This window comes from Cornus florida, unplaced genomic scaffold (genome assembly GCF_030987335.1).
Source record: "Cornus florida cultivar Cherokee Brave unplaced genomic scaffold, ASM3098733v1 CherokeeBrave_3.0.0_Hap2_Chr11, whole genome shotgun sequence".
Taxonomy (NCBI): domain Eukaryota; kingdom Viridiplantae; phylum Streptophyta; class Magnoliopsida; order Cornales; family Cornaceae; genus Cornus; species Cornus florida.
The window spans coordinates 103,785,181-103,806,633 of record NW_026775581.1 but is presented as its reverse complement, the minus strand read 5'-3'; the positions used below and the strand labels follow the sequence as shown (position 1 = coordinate 103,806,633).

The 21,453-nt window shown below is 37.5% G+C and overlaps 1 protein-coding gene across 2 annotated transcripts in view; it reads left to right on the top strand.

The window, feature by feature from the left end:
- The window catches only part of LOC132280967 (DNA-directed RNA polymerase I subunit 2), an 88,088-nt gene that overhangs the window by 27,784 nt on the left and 38,851 nt on the right, over positions 1-21,453 (top strand). For both annotated transcript variants that reach the window (XM_059782711.1, XM_059782712.1), the window contains 8 exons: positions 2,774-2,954; positions 3,033-3,085; positions 3,241-3,314; positions 3,518-3,635; positions 8,282-8,369; positions 13,163-13,278; positions 17,398-17,525; positions 17,622-17,701. In XM_059782711.1, coding sequence (XP_059638694.1) covers positions 2,774-2,954; positions 3,033-3,085; positions 3,241-3,314; positions 3,518-3,635; positions 8,282-8,369; positions 13,163-13,278; positions 17,398-17,525; positions 17,622-17,701 — 838 coding nt within the window. The remainder of the gene's footprint in view (positions 1-2,773; positions 2,955-3,032; positions 3,086-3,240; positions 3,315-3,517; positions 3,636-8,281; positions 8,370-13,162; positions 13,279-17,397; positions 17,526-17,621; positions 17,702-21,453) is intronic.

The following is a 21,453-nucleotide window of genomic DNA, read 5'->3' as shown; positions in this document are numbered from 1 at the left end:
GATGAGACTATGTTGTTTGGTGAAGAGGATGATATTTAGGTCCCTTAAGATTGTTTGGTAACTTTGGTTTTAGGAGTCCTTGCTAAAACTCAAAACTGAAACTGATATTATGTTGCTTGGTTTATAAATTTGGTAGGCTACTAAGTATTGACTATGATACTTTATAGATTTGGTAGGCTACTAAGTATCTTTTGATGGATCTGTTTTGGAGTCAAATGATAGCTTTTGCTTAAGACATCAAGTATAAATTTATAATATATGGTTAATTGGTTTATGTTTTGCTTTTTTTGAATCTTTCTTATGAATAAATAGCTTTATTAGTTTAATTGTTCTATTTTTCTAGTTGCTTTATTGGTTTAATTGTGATATATTTAGACTAATTTAGTGTTTTTATTATTGGATGTTCATTGTTTAATTGTGTTATTTTTGTTAACAATTATTGTTTTAAAATTTTACTTGTGCGCCTCACATCACTTAGGCTCGCGCCTCGCCGTGCGCCTCGCGCCTAGGCTCCAAGGGACCTCTAGCGCCTCGGTGCGCCTTGGGCTTTTAATAACTATGAGCTCATCCTCTCCAATAAGTAGAGAAGGAAACTCCAACTAACATGATCATTCGCCTTCTCAATATCCAGTTTACATAAAACACCTGGAATCCCACTACTCAACCAGGAATCCACACATTCACTGGCAATAAGAACTGAATCCAGAATTTGACGACCTCCCACAAAAGCATTCTGAGAATCAGAAATGACGCCATCCATAACTTTCCTCAACCTGGAAGCCAAAACTTTCGCAATCAATTTGTAAAAACATCCTACTAAATTGATAGGACGAAAATCCTTAACATCCATCGCTTCTCCCTTCTTCGGAATAAGAGCAAGAAAGGTGGCATTCAAACTCTTTTCAAAAGAACCCTGAACGTGGAAGGCGTGAAAAGAGCTCATCACCTCCTCACGGACCACTTCCCAGCACTCCAAAAGGAATCTCATAGAAAACCCATCTGGACCAGGAGCTTTATCCCCATTACAGCTCTTCAAAGCAGACAAAACTTCCTCTTCCGTAAAAGGCTCTTCCAAAGCAGAAGACTCCTCACTAGAAATAGAGTCAAAGTGTAGCCCAGCAAGCAGAGGACGCCAACCAGCTGGTTCAGTGAACAATTCCGAGAAGTAATCAGTAAATAGTTGGTCTAATGACAGTCTTATAGTATTTTCCTTTTAACTTTTTTTTGATATATAAATTTTTATCACTTAACAGAAGTTGGCACTATGATGTATCCCTCTAAGTTTGAAATGGGAAGTCTATTTATACAGCTATTTGACATCTGTTCTTATGAGAGACAATGTATTGCGGTTAAAAAATCAACATATGGATATAGTGAGTGGTGAAAATGAGAATGTTGAGACGAATGTGCGTCAAGACAAGGATTTAATTAGAAATGAATACATCTGTGAGATGGTTGAAGTGACACCCATTGGAGATACAATGGGAGAAATTCGATTAAGATGGTTTGGACTTGTGCAAAGTGTGATGGTTAAGTGCGCCATTTAGGAAGAGTGACATGGTCTGCATTTAGGGCAATGCCAGGGGAACGGAAGATCAAAATTAACTTGGGTAGAGTTAGTTAGGAAAGATGTGATAACATGTGGTTTGATTGAGCCTATGGCAATAGATAATGGAAAAAAAGGATTCATGTAACTGCCCACAACTAGCTCGGAAAACACTTTGTTGAGTTGAATATAGCAGTATTAGTCGCTCTAATGTGTTGATTGGCTATCAAGTTCCACTATACATTGGTTCTACTTCTAGTTTCACTTAAGGTTTGAATTTACATATTGTAATTGTCTTGCTTAACGGAAACCACATAAAATCCCAACCATCTCGTCAGTACTGACTTACAATTAACCTATTCTGTAGTTTCATGTACCAAATTTTTTTGACTTACAATTAACCCGTTCTGTAGTTTCATCTACCAAAATTGTGTTGTCCCTTGATAACATACACTATGAGAACCTTGAACAATGTCTAGAAAGCTGATTCACAAGTCATATTCTAGTCTCAGATGTGTTTTTGTTGTTGTTCTTGCCTTCTCGGTGGTGCATGAGTGTGTCTTTGTGTGCATTTAATTTTTATTATTATTGTTTTAACATTATATAGAAAATTATTTTGAAAGAGTTCTGCGGCCGCCATAAAGTTTATTTTGGTGATGTTTTGTCCAAAATTATGGAAGGAGCAATAGACCTACTGTTGTTTGGACTGTAAACATAATAGTCTGTTCTTTAGAAGTAATTTTAGCTCTCATTATGGTTTTGAAATAAAATATAAACAAGGGTTGGTTTCTGATTGTATTTTAACTAGTATTTGTGCCTATAGCTGATTATTTTATATAGTTTTTTAATTGTTTGTTTGATAAGGTTTCCAGACTTGGGTTGCTTTCATAATCAAGGGTAGTTTGGATTGTCAAGTTACTTAAACTTGTAACTTGCTTTGCTGTCACTACTTCACCTTACATATGGAAAATACCATAAACAAGATCTTAAAATATTGTTTTCCACTTACACTCGCACTTTCAGGAAAGTATTTAAGACTTTGTCAGGGAAGCATAATTTCTATTACACAATACAGCATAAAGAAATAGAAAAATAAGCATATTAATGTGCAGTTTGATATAATATAATGTTACTATGGGCTATAATAGGGTTCCAGCCAACTGCATTCAGTGCTGATATCTTTTTAATGGCATTGATGGGCAGCTAACTGCAAATATCTCTTAACAGGCCCTTGCTGACACAACTGATCATGAAATATATGTGAGCTTGACATGTTGCTATAATGAGAAATATGTGGGTGGAAAAGGATGTGTTGGCACTCAGATTATGGGTGAAAGGGCGCAAATCATTCTTGATGAAGTTAGGGAGTTGTCTCTTTTTACTCAGACTGAATGCTTGCAGCATATTGGTACTTATCTCCATCACTCATCATGGTTCACTACAATTCAGAATTTGCTTATTGGCATTATTTCACTTCCTTTGTCAGGAGAACACTTCCAACCTGTTATGAATGGACTGGAAAGTCAGAGTCGCGATGATGTAAGTGAGATGATTGTGATTTCTTCATTCTGTTTGGTTTTGGAAAGCAACAAGAGGAGACAGCAAATGCAATTTAAGCCTTTTGCACCGCAACTGGTTTTGTGACATCCTCTATTTCTTCTATCTATTTGAACATTACTTTTGTTTGTGTGTAGGTTGCAAAGGCTATTCTAAAGGACTACATATTTGTCCATCTTGATAACAATAATGACAAATTCAATCTGCTCATGTTAGTAATTTTCAGTTAACATTTATATTTTTTCAATCTATGTGATATTTTACTGGAATTGTTTGTATGTTGGCTTGTTGCTATGCGTTGTTTATTGTCGCATATTTATTTATTTATTTTTTCTTTTGAGGGGGGAGTAAGTGGGGTGACATTAGTTGGATATTTTCCTTTCCTTAAGTTTATGACATAGTTCTTTGCTTTAGCTTCATGCTGCAGAAGCTTTTTTCTTTTATAGATCAGACTTCTGCACCAGACAACACAGATTCCTTGCAAAATCAGGAAGTGCTGCTGCCTGGTCACTTGATTACTGTTTATCTCAAGGTACAAAGTTCTTAACTCTGTTGAAAGGAAATTTTTTTTTTCTATATCTACTCATATTTTATCTATATGTCAAACGAGTAATGTTTTAAATTGCATATGTTCTTTTTGATCTTCATTGCATTTAATATTTGATTTCTATATATTTTTTAGTATCTATTCTATGTACGTGGATCACAATATAGACTTAAATATTGATACTAATTGATAGAAGTAGATCGATAAATGCAACAAATGTAAAGTAATTGGGAAAAGAAACATGCGAGTAATATTTTTAATGTGGCTTTTTAAGTGTCAAGTTTAAATTATCTCTGAAGCATTATTTAGAACAAGGGCCTAAAGTAAATATATATATATATATATATTTTAAAAAATATGAAATTTAGTCCAATGCATCATAGCAGAATCCTATCGAGAGGTCCTGTAATTCCAATGGGCCAGATCCGGCCCAACCCATTCATTTCAGAAAAATGTTCAGTGACCTACAGGCCCAGCCGCATACATAGTAGAAGCGGGCCTCCAGGCCATATGGCCCGAGAGGGGAAATCCAGCCCATTGGCTCCCAACTTGGAAACCAAGAAGAAAGTTTAGGGTAAAATGTAAAGTTCTATAAGTTAGAGAGAAAGAAGAGGGAGATTGTTTGGAGTGTGAGAAAAACTTTCCATAATAGAAAAGAAAATTTCTTGCATCTTCATCTGGTGCCGTCTATAGGAAGTGAAGAGAAAGATCCATCGATTTCAGCACCAAAACTATGACACAGCTCCGATTGGGATCCATGATTTGGAGAGGGAGGCTCCCGTCAACAGGACGAGAACAAATGAGTCAGGCATGATGAGCTGATACAGATCATTGAAATTCTACAACGAGAGAACACCGAGCTCAGATCCAGGATGGAGCGAAGGGAAGCACCACCACCCCCTCGTCCGCTGATAGAGGATGAGAGGGTGGAGGTGACAAATGTCAACCGGCGGGCAGAGAGAGCAAGATCCATCCATATGGACCCATAACACAGGAGGCCTGGGCCGGTAGACGAGGTGGAACGTGTTGAGGTTATTCCTTCATGGTCGAGAGAATCAACTGCAGACAAGACGTTCGACTAATTGCACCAGTTAGATATAAGCACTCATGACCAAAGGGTCACTGGAAAGCAACAACACGACTGAAAGGCGCCTCCAATGAACAACGAGGTTGTTTGGATGTCATCTCGGACGATCAATTCTCCCTTCATGGAAGAGATCCTCCGATCTCCAAAACCAAGGAGGTTTCTTCCCCATCAAAAGATCTAACCGAACACATATACCAGATCCAGCTGAAAATGGGCCCAGAACCTCAATCCGACCAAGCCACGAACTGTTGATCGACGGCCTAGAACCTCGATCCGACCAAGCCATGAATTGTCGATCCATGGGCCCAGAACCTTGATCCGATCAAGCCACAAACTGTCGATCGATGGGCCCAGAACCTCGATCCGACCAAGCCACATACTGTCGATCGACCCAAAACCTTGATCCGATCAAGCCACAAACTGTTGGTCGATGTTTTCAACGAGGGAAACCCTGCTTTACCTTTTCATAGCACTCCACTAAAACCTTAAAACGATGAGGAGGACTGGACAGTGGCCGGCACCAGAAATCAGAAGTGGAAAAACACTCCGTATAATCTCAAGCAATGAATCACCATTGACATTATGCACATGCTGCAGAAGGTGAGGTGAGCTTAAAAGATTTTCAAGAACACAGCTCACAAAAACAAGAGTCCGTTCCATTCTTTTTCACTTGGTAACTCTAAATTGAGAGCAAAGGAAGCGAAGGACATCCATAAACACATCTGCATCCAGACAACCACAGTATACATAATGTGTTGAAGAACCCAAAACCAAGGTTAAGGGATGGAGAGCTAAAACGCTTCCAAAGAAATGGACACAATTAAAACTCTTTCATGTTCCACGTCTGCTGCATGACACCTGACATGAAGCACTGGTAAAAAATGGCGATTTCCCACCGGCATGGAAGGGATATTGGTTGAGCTCAAGAGGGATCTAGAGAAGAATTATAGGAGGACGCACACACAAACACACGGGGAGAGGGAGGAAGGGAGGGAGTATTTTTGAGTTGTTACTGCGTATTTTGAGTTCCAAATTATATCTTACCACTTTAAAGTTTTTATAATTTTGCTTCTAATCATCACTTCCCTTGTACTTTGAAAAGTTGAGAAATATTTGTTTATCAGTACCCACCGATTTTAATTGTCAAAAAAATTAAAAAAAAAAAAAAAAAAATGAGTACCCAGCGATCAAACAGTTTGTTCACGTATCTGATTTTTTTTTTTTGGGTAATGCAGCAAGAAAAAAGAAAGATTTTTTGAGTTTTTTTCTTCTAAATAAATAATTCTATAAAAAGATCCAACTCTCAAAAGTTCCCCATTTAAGAATAGCCCAAAATAAATGTGCATCTAGTGTTGAATCTCACTAGAAAAGATGTGATTCTCTTTCAAATGACATTCAGTTGAAAATGTGCAGCTTTTGGGCTTTTCCCGAGAGATTGTAATTGCTTGTTCCTTTTCTTCCTCTTTATCCTCTTGCATTTTACTTGTCCTCATTATTTCCAATTTTATTATTCTAAATATTTATAATATTTTCTCCCATGTTCCTGGCAATTACTGATTTGTTGATTTAGTGAAACCCACACTTAAGCTACTCAAGGATGTTTTAGACATAAATTAAATTGAAAATCCTCTTCTTTCTATCCTTTATCACCCTTGAACCGTTTACAGCGAACTGAAATCCTTTTTCTTTTATTTTTCCCTTTACCAAAAAAAAAGAAATCCTTTTTCTATGTCATATGGTTAAATTTTTGGAAGTTCATGCATCACTTTATCTTCGCTGTCCATCACCAGTCCTTTTAATTGGATTCTTTTTAAAACCTTCACTGTTTGGCAATTCTTGAAAAACTCCATATACGATGTTATTCTCAATGCGGTTCTTTCTATATTTTCTATGACGAGCAAATGCCTTTTTGCTCTGACTCAAACATCTTGAGGTAAAGAATGGGGTCTTGCACTTCTCATGGTTGTCATTGTAGACAGCTTGGTAAGGTGTATTCTTACTTGTCCATCACAGTGAGTTGTTACTAGCAAAATCGGTTTTAGGTAATGGTCTATCCAGAACTTCATATGACTGTAAAAATGCACCAGAATCTGTGTGGTCATCAATTTTTTGGGTTCTTTGGGTCCATAGGACTCTCTCTTTGACTTCGGCCCTTGTATAACTGTCGGGATGTGTTCCCCTTTTGAAAGCTTTCTAATACACTTTTACGTATAAAAAAAAAAAATTGATGGTGTACCGTTTGCAAAATATTTTAACTGCTTGCACAACCTTTAGAGATAAAGAAATGGGGCCTTATAGTTCTCATGGTTTGTCATTGTAGACAGCTTGGAAAGGTGTCTTCTTAGTTGTTCGTCATAGTGAGTTGTTTCTAGCAAACTCAGTTTTAGGTATATCCAGAACTTCATATGGCTGTAAAAATGCATCAGACTCTGTGTGGCCATCAATTTGATGGCGGGGTTTGCAAAATATTTTAACTGCTTGCACAACCTTCTTGACATTTTACTTTGATAGGGCAGAAATTGAGACTTAATGAAGGTGAAGGTATCCTAGAGTACCAATCAGCCTATTTTGTCAATTTTTTTGAACATGCTATGAAATGTTCCACCTCTGGATATGTTTTTTGACAGATAACCGCATCTGCTTTAACTCTAGAAATCAATGTAGAGTCCAACATCACTAGAAAACTTGCTGTTGTTTCTAGTGGCCCCAAATGAGCTTAATCCACCACCAACCCTCCATAGAAGTCCCACTATCCTACTAGTGACAGCCTCGATTTCATTGCATCTTGTCAGCTTTCTATTCTTTCAGTGCAGCCTTCACCACTTGCCCTTCTCTGTGTCATCTACTGCCCTCACATACCACGAAATAATATAAGTTTTCATGTAATTTATGATGTTAAACTGTGCATTTGAATATTGTAATTATATATTATTTATGTTTGACGTGATTCTGCTTATATTATTTTGTCACAGCATCTTCAGGTGCCTTGCCTATTCTTAATATAGAAGGGTGGTAGTTAAGCTTCTTTTGATGATGATGACATAAATACATGCTATATGTTCAATGCAGCATTGAACAACTGCATTTTTTTTTTTTTTTTTTTTTCCCCAGTTGGTACTCACACACTTGTCTCTTCTGAGACTTGAATCCCTAACCTCCCTTTGGGAGGTAAGAGGCTGATACCGCTAGGCCACTGGCCCGTTGGTCATTGAACAACTGCATTGGACAGCTATAACTATCTTGTTTTCACATTCTGCATCCAACTGGGTTGTCCTTCCTCTTCTTTGTAAAAAAAAAGTCATTTTTAAGAGAGAAACATTGGAATCCAGCAATTCTGGTGCTATAGGGTAGAAGCTTAATGCTATGCTTACTAGCTCATGTTGTAATAGCTTATGTAGTAATATTATTATTTAAGTACTTGGCTGGAGATTTTCTATATGGTATTAACTTTTGTTTTATGCTGTTGTTTGACTTGATTTTAATATTATTATACTAACATACAAATTCTGAATTGTATATGCACATTGTCTTTTGTGCATTCTAGGAAAAACTGGAAGAGTGGCTACAAAAGGTGAGACGGCTTCTTCAAGATGAAATCGATAAAAATAGCGGAAGTTTTGACATCAGCAACTGTACGTTATATCCTCTTCCTTACATACATACATACATACATGTATATATCTGTATTGTTTACCCCCCTGGTAAAGCTAGTATCTTCTTAATTTTCTAGATCTTACACTGATTTGATTTTCTTATATGGTTTTTCACTGGACTTTTTTTATGAACACTCATCATGGTTTTATCCAAGTTGTAGTTTGGCCTTTTGCTCTTCATGCCATTGAAATTATTTATGATATTTTTTGTAATTGTTGAAAATAATTCATCCTTGCAGTTATTCTTGAATGATTTGGGTAAATATGAGGTAAATTTATGAGGAGAAGGGAAGACAATGGAGAGGGTTTGGGATGGTTTCCACTTTCCCAAAACCCTACCACGTCCTGTAGCTCTCCCCATCCCTGACCCAGGATTGGTTTTCACTCCCGATTCTGTTCCCATTTATCATCCGAACTTTAGTTTCTGAACTTGGCTTGTTTCTCCCCGTCTAATCTTGGATATCGTGTGTGAAGAAGAATCTTTTTTTTTTTTTTTTGATAAATAAAATGTATTAGAAAGTGTTCAAAAGGGGAACACATCCCAAGAGATATACAAGAAACCAAACAAAAACCCTATGAACCCAAGGAACCCAAAAAGTCCACAATCACATCTAAAGATATACAATTTCTCCCCATCACCCTACTAAAAAGAGAACTAATAATAGCAAATATCAACACCCCAATGGAGGTTTCTTCCCCATCAAAAGATCTTTTATTTCGCTCTTTCCAGATGCTCCACCAAACACAAAGAGGGGTCACCCTCCAACAGACACGGGCATGGCCCCCCACCTTTTGGCCCCTCCAAATGTCAATAAACTCCCTTGAAGACTGAGGCATAACCCAATGGATGCCAAAAAGACCAAAAATAAGACTCCAGCAATCATAAACCGTAGGACAATGCTAAAGAAGGTGATCCTCAGACTCTCCATCATTCTTTCACATACAACACCAGTTGACTGTGATCTGTCTTTTCTTTCTCAAATTGTCCAGAGTCAGAATCTTGTCCAAAGCCGTAGTCCAAACAAAAAATGCCACCCTGAGAGGAGCCTTTGAACGCCAAACCGTCTTCCAGGGGAAACTATAGCCATGAAAACTGGCGAGGCAAAGGAACAAAGAACGGACATCAAACCTCCCCTTAGGAGAAGGAATCCAAACCAAGGAGCCAGACCCTCTACCATCTAAATCCTGTCTATCCAAAAGGCCAAGGACATCCTCAAGTTCCCAATCCTGAAAAGAATGCCGAAAACGCATATCCCACGTAAGCCTTGTGCTATCAAGCCGATTATAGTCCGCTACCATACTCCGCAACAATCCTAAAAAGTCTTGGAAACAACCGAGACAACGGGCAATCCCCACACCAATAATCCTTCCAAAACCGAACATCCTTGCCCTCTCGAACTTTGAACCTAATATGCTTAGAAAGCTCGTCCCATCCCTTGCGAATAAATTTCCACACTCCCACGCCAACAACAGATCTAACCGGCCTAGAAGACCATCCCCCTCTTTCCTCCCCAAACTGACATGCTATAACCCTCCTCCATAAGCGATGTCTCTTACTACCAAATCTTCATAACCACTTCCCAAGAAGCGCCCTATTAAAGGGGATCATCCTCCTAAGACCAAGACCGCCCATTGTTATAGTATGGATATGTGAAAAATAGTACAGGTTCAAACCAAAAAAATGTCAATAAGCCATCACATATCATAATCATAAAAAAATCCGAAAATAAATACCAAATATGTATATAGTTCCCTATACAAAGACTGATGTTGAAGAAATTTAGGAAAAGAGGCGCCACAAAAGTGTAGAGGCATAGAGAAGTGGAGACCTAGAGAGATGGAGAGAATTTAGAGAAAGCGGGACATCCGGAAAGTCAGAGATGGTGCAGGAGTGGTCGAGTGAAACCCAGAAAGGAAGAAATGGTTGAGCGTGTGCGTGTGGGTTGTTAGGAAGACAGAAACCCTAAGAGAGAGATATATATATATATATATATATATATATATATTTATTTATTTATTTATATATATAAGGGTAAATTGGGAATGTTGATATAATAAAGACATTAAAGTAATTACATTGTACACCGCACTGGGGGGTTGTGGGGGGTTTGGACTTTGGATGGCAGAATTCTGCTAATATGTATCCTGCCTTAAAGCCAAGTCAGGTTCTCCTCCATTTACCCAGACTGCCCCTATACCATTTAAAAGCTTTCTATAACCATCCCATTAGGGGCAGGGTTGGGTGAAAACCTAGCGGTCCAGGCCATTTTTCCATCTCTAGAAGGTCATGAGTTGGTGTTATGGAAAAATTTTGGATGGACAGGCACGAGATGCTTATTTTTGAGGAGATTTTGGAGTTCCTTTTGGATATTTCCTTGCAGTTGAAAATAGGGGTCTTCTGTTGAATGTATCGAGTCCTACTTTCCCTGGAGCTTGCTAGTGGAGAAATTCTGTACTTTTTTTTGTCAATTGTTGTATGACTACTTTTATCTCTGTCATTCTCAATCCAGAAAGGTTGATTTTTATTTTATGATTTGTGATCTATAAGCAGTCCACACAAGGTTTTAGCAGAAGTTACTTTCTACAAAATTGGAGATTGCGATCTCTCTCTCTCTCTCTCAAGGGTCCTTTTTTGAAATTTAAGTCTTGGGTACTGTCTTGATTCCCCTTTGTGATACTAGAAGGATGTTACAAGTGCAATATTCAATATCAATTTTAAAAGAACTTATGGTTTTGTAAATTGGGTTTTTATTGATCATGTAATAGTTAGGAAAGATATGCGGTTCGGTTGAGAAGATGGATGAAATAGTGTTTTAAACCAGTGCATTTTGCACTGCTTGGCGACGGGGAGGCTAAATGTTGGTTTGTTTCTTTGAGTGTTTTGACTCATCGCCATTCCTTGTTCCCTACTTCTATTCATCCTGGTTGTTGATTTTCTTAGTAGGATGATCTCAAGAATGAGGTCCTTTGAGGTGAAGTGTTTTGGTGTGGGTTGATAGAGGCTAGTTTGTCATATTAAATTTATATATAAAAAATTAGGTCAGTTTATCTCAGAATTATTCTGGATTCTATCAGGTTTGGGAATTTATTGAGGCAAGAGAAGCTGTTTGCTTTTGATGTTCCAACAATTTGAGTAGGTTGGCAGGCCAAATTGGTTTTGTACAGTGTGTTGTTAGTAGGTGGCTGCTGATGCATCCTTGTCTTCCTTTTGGAGAAAATATTTGATTTTTCCAAATCCTGCTATTGTGGAGTAGGATTAACCTTTTTCAGGCTTCCCTTTTTTGCAACCCCCATCTACTTATTCTCCTTGTTTAAGAAATCGAAAGAAATTTCCTTTCATTTAGCTTTGTCGCTTAAGTTCATTTAATTAATTGGGAAGTTGTGTGCTGATCTGAGATGAATGTTACTTATGGTATTATAATCCTGTTAGGTGGAGGTTCCTAGAGAGAGGGATTTTTTTTTTTTTTTTTGTTGAGGGTAACAGAATTCATATCCGTAGGTGCAGTGAGCTTAGATGTTGCTACCTCTTTGGGAGAGGATTTTCAGGTACTTGCTGTTGGGGGAAAATGGTGCAGTGAATCTCTGTATCTTACTTTTTTCCTTTTCCCCCTGTAAACTGCCTTCAGAGTATTCCCAATTTATGGAGCAGTTTTTCTCCCTTTCCCTCTTATCTTCTGTCTAATTTTGGTGGGATGAAGAAACATGGACCAGGAGGGATGATACATCCCTCTTTGTTTCCTCCCTCTATTCCCTTCATTCCAACCAAATGATGGAAGAATCTTCCATCCTTCGTTCAACCAAACAACACATAAATTAACATCTATGATGGAAAAGGAGAATACAGTGGCTACTACGGAGTAAGAGGATTACTGCTAGGAAAACATCAACTAGTTTGTTGGATGAGATGAAGCAACACGCTATTGTGGAATATTGAACCCTTGGAAGTCCTAATCCTGCATGTTGGGGCCTAGGGGTGAGAGTGGTGGTTATTATATTTCTATATTTCTAGTTGTATTATTTTGTGGCCTGGGTTTACTTCTGTTGAGGAGATACATATAGAATGCTTATGGGTTGCTTAATACTGGTAACAGCTATGACTATTAGAATGCTTCTGGGTTACTTAATACTGAAGTGGTTTAATTGCTGAAACAGTTGGGTGGTTAGTCTGGGATTTATTTCCTTTCATGTTCTAACTTCTTCATTCTTTTCTATGCCATGGTGAGGGCTTGGTCCCCCTTATTTTGGTTAAAAGTTTATGTTTCCATCTCAGTGCTGGGGAAAAAGCTCCCTATTAGAATGTTTTCCGGAGCTTATAGTTTTTATTTTTACTAAAAAATCTTTAAAATTTTAGTTTGCAACTTTTTTTTTGTCGTGTATAATTTCAAGTTTATAATGTTTAAAGTAAAATTAACAATTTGTTAGAGGTTTGATTTTTTTTTTTCCAAAGTGATACTTAGCCGACTAATTAATGCAAATTGAAGGTGATCAATGGGAATTAAAGAGATGACCCACGTGAATATACTTATTAGTCAGCATCTTTTTTCACTGAATAGTCAGCCTAAATTCTCCACTTAAATCACATTGTGTCTATCTTGTTTGCAGTACTTATAGGAGAAAATTCTAGGATAACCAGGTGATATTAGTACTTGCACTCATTATCTATTCTTTTGCATTGCATTTGATATGCAAAATTAGGAAAACTGAAGTAGGCATCAAATTTTTGCTGGATTGATTTTTCTTTTTTCTTTTTCCTTCACCCTGAGATAATGCAGTAGCTGATTTGAAGAAGATCATGGATAAATTTCCTTCCAAACAAATCAGCACAGCTGTTGAGAATATGTTGAAGACTGGAAGGCTTAATACACAATCCGGTCTGGATTTACAGCAGGTATTTGCGTACTGTGGATTTTATTCAATCGTTTTGATATTAAAAAACATGACATGTCTTCTTTATATTGCATAAACTGTAGTTGGAAACAAAAATTAGATTTTGTATCCATGTTGTTATTCCTTTTTCTTGGTATGGTGGACCAACTGATTTCTCAAATGTGTTAAGAGTTTTAGCGTGGTACTCAGATATTTTTCTTTTACTTGAGTATCTTATTGAGTCCTTAATTCCAATTGCAAAACAAGTAAGATAGTAAATCAGTAAATCAACTAATACACAAATCAAATCGAGACTAAATCATTTTAACGTGGAAAATTAAAACGGGAAAAACTATGGGACATCATCTTGCAATTTAATCCGCCATGAAAAGCTAGAGCACAATGCTACCACTACATATATATACATATATATTTTGTGTGTGTACAAGTAAGATTTCATTAAAAGGCGCTCAAGAGGGGAGCACTCCCAAGAGAAAACACAAAAAGCCGAAAACAGCCACTAGTTATAGATTCATTTAGAATCATTAGCTGTTGAATTCCTTCCATGTATAGTTTTCCTGTCAGATCAGCCTTTGGGCTCGCCATAACGGTAGCCGCTCCTCTCCCCATCACCCAACCACCCTTTACTCTACATCTTTGCACAGTCAAAAACTTATTCCTTGAGAATCATCTCAAGTTAACACTCGATGCTGGAACTGTGATATGATGAGAGATTAATATAGTTGATACTTGACGTTGTCCTTATTAAGCAAATAAAATGAAGATCCCGAAGAATGACTTGAAGCGTACAATTAGAATAAATCCTTTTGTCCGTTCTAAAGGCGAGAGTTGGGGATTAATATTTTTTTGCATAAATTTTTTGGCCTGTTATATGTAGCTTCTCTCCTTTCAGGTAAAAGTTTCTTAATGCATGTGGACAGAGATGGAGCCAGCATGGTCTCGGGAGGGCAGTTGCCCCCCCCTAACTGGCTTTGTGTCAAGTAATCTTGATTTTTTTTTAACAAAAATGCCCCTCTAAAATTATCCCTTTAAAAAAATCTCACTAATTATTTCTTTCATTTTTTATGCATCTTCTTCTCCAATTATTTATTTATTAATTTTAAATTCCCTTTAAAAAGTTTGCAATTTTCCTCTTCAAACAAATCTAATATTTCCCCTTCAAAGTTCTCTCATGTTTCGTTTCCTTTTGTTTTCTTCTTTCTTCTTCTTTTTTTTGTTATCTTATTCAAAATTCTTTTTCTTGCACTCATGTATGATCTATGAGCTGTAACAAATTTTTTTTTCCCTCTTCTTATTCTTTTGTTCTTCTTTTTCTTATTTAAATTTCTGGAATTTCATAAACTTAGGGCTTGTTTGGCAATCGTTTTTTCTATTTTTATTATTTATTTATTTATTTTTTGTTGTTGTTGCCAAATTGGTGAAAAAGATAAACAAGTTGAGAAAGTATGTTTGGTAATATTTGTTACATTTTGCACGATACCACATCTGTTTCAGAAAAACCCAAATCTGAAAGGAAAAAAGGCAAAAAGTAACGGGAATACAATTTCCTGAAAATCTTTGAAACATTTTTTTCTTCCCTTTTATGCAACATTGTGCAACAAATTAGTTACTGAACTTGTTTGTATTTCAGAATAAATCTTAGCACAATATTGCTTCATATGAAATTGATAATGCAAAACAGAAACTCTTGCCAAAACAGACCCTTATGTTTCCAAATTTGTTTACGTCAATTTTTGGCGAACTATGACATGTTTCTTAAATCTTGATTATTGCACCGTTAGTGCACTTCTATTTATTGGCTTTTTGTCTTGCTACACTAATGGGAAAAAAACTATCATGTTAAGTATTGCCTCCCCTGAAATAAATTTCTGACACTGTCACTGTGTGAATCCTAAAAACCTTTCAAATAGCTCTATAATATTTTGGGAACTACACCAGAAACTGAAAAATCAATCACATTTTTTCTTCTTCTTTGAATTGTTGAGGCAGGAGATGGTTGTCAAATTGTGTTTATTGACCATGGTTGTGTTTACTGACCATGGTTGTTGACAACTTCCATCTGTCTGAATATGTTCTCATGTCAAGAAAACAATGTCCTTTTTGTAATTAGTATTTGGAGTTTTTTTTTTCTTCTGTAAATGAGTTGGTTGTATTAATATAAAAGATAAAGCATTACAGCAAAGAAGAGAAGAGGGCATACCCTCTTAAGAAAACAAGGAGAAAACTAAATACATCCACTTCCAAATAAGAGTGGAACGTAGAAAAAGGCTGCCTAACCAACCACTCATTCAAACATAACAGCCTGGACTGATGAAGATTATGCATCAAGAGTATTGAACCAAATAGCTCTTCCAAGATCAGAAGGACTCCTAGTGTCATGATGAAGTCTACAGTTCATACAAATGCCTGCCAAATAAAACCTCTCTTCTGCAGATTGCAAAACGTTAGAGCTTTGTCCTGCATCACTAAACAGGCAGTGACTGAACATCTAGGTCTACCTCTCCAGCATAAAGAAGCCCAAAGAACAGTAGGGTACTCAATTCTACATTTCTTCCAGCCCTTTTTGAAACTAAAATAGCCATTATTACATAGCAGTCTGTCTTATCTATCAGAGATAGAAACAGTTTGAAGAAAATACTTGAGAGGATGAAATCCAGGATTCGTCAAAAGATTCCAGTTCCAGCGACCATTGATCATCAAAGCATTGAAAGTTGCATTTCTATCTGTGTTACCTGGACTTGCCGGGGAGTAGGGCTGCCAATGAACCGAGCTGTTCATGAACAGCTCGGGCTCGGCTCGGGTTTGTTCATTTAGTAAGCGAGCTGAGCTTGAGCTCATTTATCAGAATAAATGAGCCGAGCTTGAGCAATCCCAAGCTTGGCTCGCCAAGCTCGTGAACAGGCTCGTTTAGTTAAAGGGCCTAGATTTCAAAATCTGCTATTAAAGTTTAGCCCAAACACTTGACTTTCTAAAGCCCAAGAAATTTGTTATTTATAAGTTTTGCCCTATATCTCATCAGCCCATAAGCCCTTTAACCCACTATTCTAGCACCACCATTGGATGACACTTATGTAGCACCACCGTTGGATTACACTCATTCACTATAATCTACTACATCAAAAGAAACCCTAACTCTCATTGCAAAACTGTCGGCAGACCCAATAATCTCCTATTGCAGCCACGCATCACTACAGGATGCCTCTCCGTCCATGGCAGATCACATCTTTTCTGCCGGCTATTGCTGGTATCATCCTTCTTCAACAGAAACTGCAACTTTATTACTCTGCTTCTATCAGCCATGTTCTCACTCTCTCTTAACCATTTTTTTTGTCCTTTCGGAAGGTCTTTGAACCACGTTTTCTTTTTCTTTTATTTTTCCTAAATCACGTTTTCTTTTCTCACAGCCATGTTCTTTCTCTTGGTTGCCATTTATGGAATCATGAGATGATGTAGACCTGGCAGTGTGTTTTTGCAATCTGAGCTTGAACTAAGCCCAGCCTGAGCTCGTTCGAACATCGGCGAGCCGAGCCCGAGCTTGGTTAAGACAAGCTCGTCCGAGCCCGAGCCGAGCTTTAGCACCCTTCTGACCTTGGCTAGCCGTGCCCGAGCAAGTCAAAGCTCGGCTCGGCTCGGTTCATTTGCAAGCCTACCGGGGAGGGTATCTGTATTTCTATATGCATTAATTAATTTTTTTATTAGAAAATAAAAGATTGTTCAAAAGAGTGAAAAGGAAAAAAAATGAAGTATGAAGTATTAAAATACATATTTCCTCCCCAAATGTTCCCCTAACTCGGAATAAAATCCTAAGGCATCCCTTTAGGGGTGAGTATATACTTGATCTTGTCTTTTGAACTCTTAACTGAGGTCTCTATCCTTATACAACTCGACTAACTGGTCTATGCTACAGTGCTTCATATTTTCAAGTTTAATCCTTTTTTTTCCTACTCCACTAACTTTGGGTAGCTAGATTTTAAAAAAATAATTAAAGTAATTAATTAATTAATTTTTTGGGGAAGGTGGGCATAGCTAGAATTGCCAAATAGAAACTTTTATTTAATTTGTGAATCTGTTTCTTATAAGATGGTCGGGCTATTGTTTATGGATTTTTTTACTTATTTAGAGAGCTGGCATGACGTTCCAGGCAGAGAGGCTTAATTTTTTGCGTTTTCTTTCACATTTTCGAGCTGTTCATCGAGGGGCTTCATTTGCAGGACTTCGCACTACAAGTGTGCGGAAGTTGTTACCTGAGTATGTATCTTTTTCATTCCATCTCCGGCAAGAATGTATATTCACAATGTGTTTCTGCCTTTTGCTTTATCTTTATTTTCTTCTGATGAGCTGCAGAGCTTGGGGTTTTCTTTGTCCTGTTCACACTCCTGACGGGGAGCCGTGTGGGCTGCTTAATCATATGGCTTCTACTTGTTGTGAGTTTTTATCTTTTTGGTGAAACTTTTTTCCTTATTGAACATTAATGATTATAGTTTTTTTTTTTTACGGTTTAGCTTGTGGTTATGAAGAACTGGAAATTTCTCTAATGATAAAAGGCAGAATTGAGCAGATTCCATTTCTAAAATAAGACCTTGCTATTGTCCAGCATCCTAAATAAACACATGGCATGGTTATGGCTTTCGTAAGTTTCTTTGCTAAAAATACTATAATTGATTGGACAAATTTGGATTTTTTTCATCTTATGATGGAGTAGAAGCAATGAGCGTTGACGAAACAACAATAAAACAACTTCGTATTCACATAGTTTAGGAAAAAAGAGAATTTTGAAATATTATTGATCAATGTGTATTCTGCTTTGTAGTACATGCATATATATAGTAAATTAAACCTAACGACTTAAGGAAAGAAGCCCAAAATGGTGCTCTCTCTAATTTTTTTTTATAAAAATAGGAGATAAAACCTACTCACTAAGCTAAGATAAATTCAAAAAATCAGAGCACCCAAATCCGTTTTGACCTCCTACAGAAATTCCAAAATATTCAACAATCCTCATACAACACTAAAAAATGCAATTTCAGGACCTTTTCTGCAACTTTAATAATGCTCCGAAGTGCAGGATGTCGTGAAGTAATATATTGTTGGTGAGTCCGAGGTCGAACCACAGGGAAAGGGGAAACAGTAATTAATGGTGGAAGAAAATAAAAATTAATTTAAAAGGTTTTTAAATATTTCTTGGTTTGATTGCAGAGAATGATTTGAGTAAAAATAATATTTATAAAACACTAAGGTTTCATATATTCACACACAGCCCATCCATGGTATTTGCTCGCGATTCGGTTGATTCATGACACGACAAAACTAGTAATTTAATTCGCAAGGGATTCCAAAGCATTCATGTGCCCATAGTCGACGATAGATCAAAGAACTATACTAAGCATTCGCTGTGCCTACAGTCAACGATGAATCAAAGAATTATACAGAACTAATATTTTTCCAAAATAGTAGAATCAATTCAAATATATGAAAACTTACATTAAAACCATAGGAATTCGTTTAGCAAACACCATATCAATCTTGTGGCTTGACTCTTAGCCTTAGCAAAAAGTTTAACAATTCATAAAATAAAAATAAAAGTGAACATTATGGATGATAAAAAGATTATCATCTCTGCTGAATGGCTCTCCATTATATAGAGACGTCGTAGGGTTTTCTCCATGGAAAAGAAAATAGAAAATTTCAGAAAAGGAAATCTACCCAAATCAGCCTTCCATGATCATGGGCACTTTTCAAGAGTTTTATTCTATTGGTGCCTTTGAGATATCTTTAAATGCAACTTTCATTACCCTTATCCCTAAGAAGGGAGGTGCTTCTGACATTAAAGACTTCCGTCCTATTAGCTTAGTAGGTTTTATCTACAAGCTTATGGCTAAGGTCCTTACTCTTAGGATGAGGGGAATGATGGATGGGATAATATCGGATTCCCAGAATGCTTTTGTTGGAGGATGACAAATTTTTGATTCAGTTCTTATTGCAGGCGAATGTGTGGACTTTAGATTGAGAAGTGGTGTTGCCGGAGTCTTATGCAAACTTGACATTGAGAAAGCGTATGATCATGTGAATTGGAATTTCCTGCTTTATTTGCTTCAGAGAATGGGGTTTGGAAGTAAATGGAGGAAATGGATAGAGACATGCCTCTCGTCTGTCAAGTTCTCTATTCTTGTGAACAGGTCTCCTGCTGGTTTCTTTGGGTGTTCTTGGGATTTAAGACAAGGAGATCCCCTATCATCTTTCCTTTTTCTTATTGTTATGGAGGGATTAAGTAGACTTATGCGAAGGGCAGAGGATCTTGATCTTATTAAGGGCTTTATGGTGGGAAGAGATCCTGTCCATCAGATGGAGGTCTCTCATTTACTTTTTGCGGATGACACCCTGGTTTTCTGTGATGCTGATGTGTCTCAGATTAGATATTTGAGGTGCATCTTGGCCTGTTTTTAGGCCGTCTCTGGTCTAAAGGTTAATGTGGCTAAAAGTGTGCTTTTTCCGGTTGGAGATGTTCAGGATATCTCATCTTTAGCGGAAGTCCTTGGGTGTAGGGTGAGTTCTTTTCCAATTCTGTATTTGGGTTTGCCTTTAGGGGTTTCCTCTAGAATGGTGGGGAGTTGGGACCCTGTGATTGATATGTATGCGAAGAGATTAGCAAGATGGAAAAAGCAATACTTGTCTTTTTGGGTGGGGTGGGGGGGGGGGGGGGGGGGGGTGTTACGCTTATAAAGAGCACTTTATACGCTTATAAAGAGCACTTTATCGAGCCTTCCCACATATTTTTTATCCATGTTCCAAATTCCATGCTCTGTTGCTGCTAGGATTGGAAAAATTCAAAGGGATTTCCTTTGGGGTAGAAGAGGAAAAGAATTTAAGTATCACCTTGTCAATTGGGAACAAGTTTGCAGGCCAATGAAGTTTAGTGGTCTTGGTATCAGAATACTGACCCCTTTAACCAAGCTCTTTTGGGAAAATGGCTGTGGAGGTATGGGAGGGAAAGACATCACCCTTGGCGAAGGCTTGTTTCATGCCGATATGGGGAAGAGAGTGGTGGTTGGTCTACTTGTCCAGTCTCTCTTGTGGAAGGAGTAAGGGCGTTGAAATTCATTCGGAAGGAATGGGATGTTTTTTCTACTCATATCAGATTCAAAGTTCGTGATGGTAGATGTGTATGCTTTTGGGAGGATCTTTGGTGTGGAGACCGGCCTTTATCTTATTTATTTCCCTAATTATACAGTATTGCAGTTGATAGACATGCCTACGTAGCCAATTGTTATCGGCTTGATAGTAGTGGGATTACGTGGGACATGCACTTTCGACGCTCTTTTCAGGATTGGGAGGTGGACGAGGTATTTGTTTTTTTGGATTTGATGTATCAACAGGAGGTAGTTGGCAGAGGTTGTGATGATATGACAAGGATTCCCTTTTCCCATGGTCGCTTCGAAGTTCGATCCTTATTCTTATGTCTTTCAGATTTTGATATCATTGAATTTCCATGGAAGACTATCTGGCTTTCTATGGCTCCAACTAGGGTGGCATTCTTTGTTTGGACCGCTGTATGGGGTAAGATCCTGACGATTGATAATCTAAGGAAAAGGGGCAACTGTCTTGTTAACTGGTGTTGCCTTTACAAACAAGATGGTGAGTCAGTTGCTCATATTCTCATGCATTGTCTTATGGCGAGGGATTGTTGGAATCTTATCTTTTGTCTGTTTGGTATGCGTTAGATTATGCCTCATTATCCTAAGGATTTGATTCGTATTTGGAGAGGATGCCGCGTGAGTAGTGTTGTTCGCAATTATTGGAGAGTTGTACCACATTGTGTTTGGTGGTGCATTTGGAAGGAGAGGAATAGTAAAATGTTCGAAGGGAAAGAATCGTCCACGGCGATTCTGAAACTTCACATCATACGCTTTCTTTTCAATTATGTGAAGAGGAAGTCCTATTCCTCTCCCGAAGATTTAATTATTTTTTTGGCTTCTTTGGGGCCTTAAACCCCGGTTCCTCTTTTGTATGAGGGATGCGTTCCCCTCTTGAACGCCTTTTTAATTCAATTATTACTTATCAAAAAATGTTTGCGTCGAATTGCAGCTCCGTTTTGACTTGTTTGGAGTGCGATTCACGAAATTGCTATTAAACTATGTCTACTTTCCAGAGCCGCTGAGTTTTCACAATTCCAAGTTTC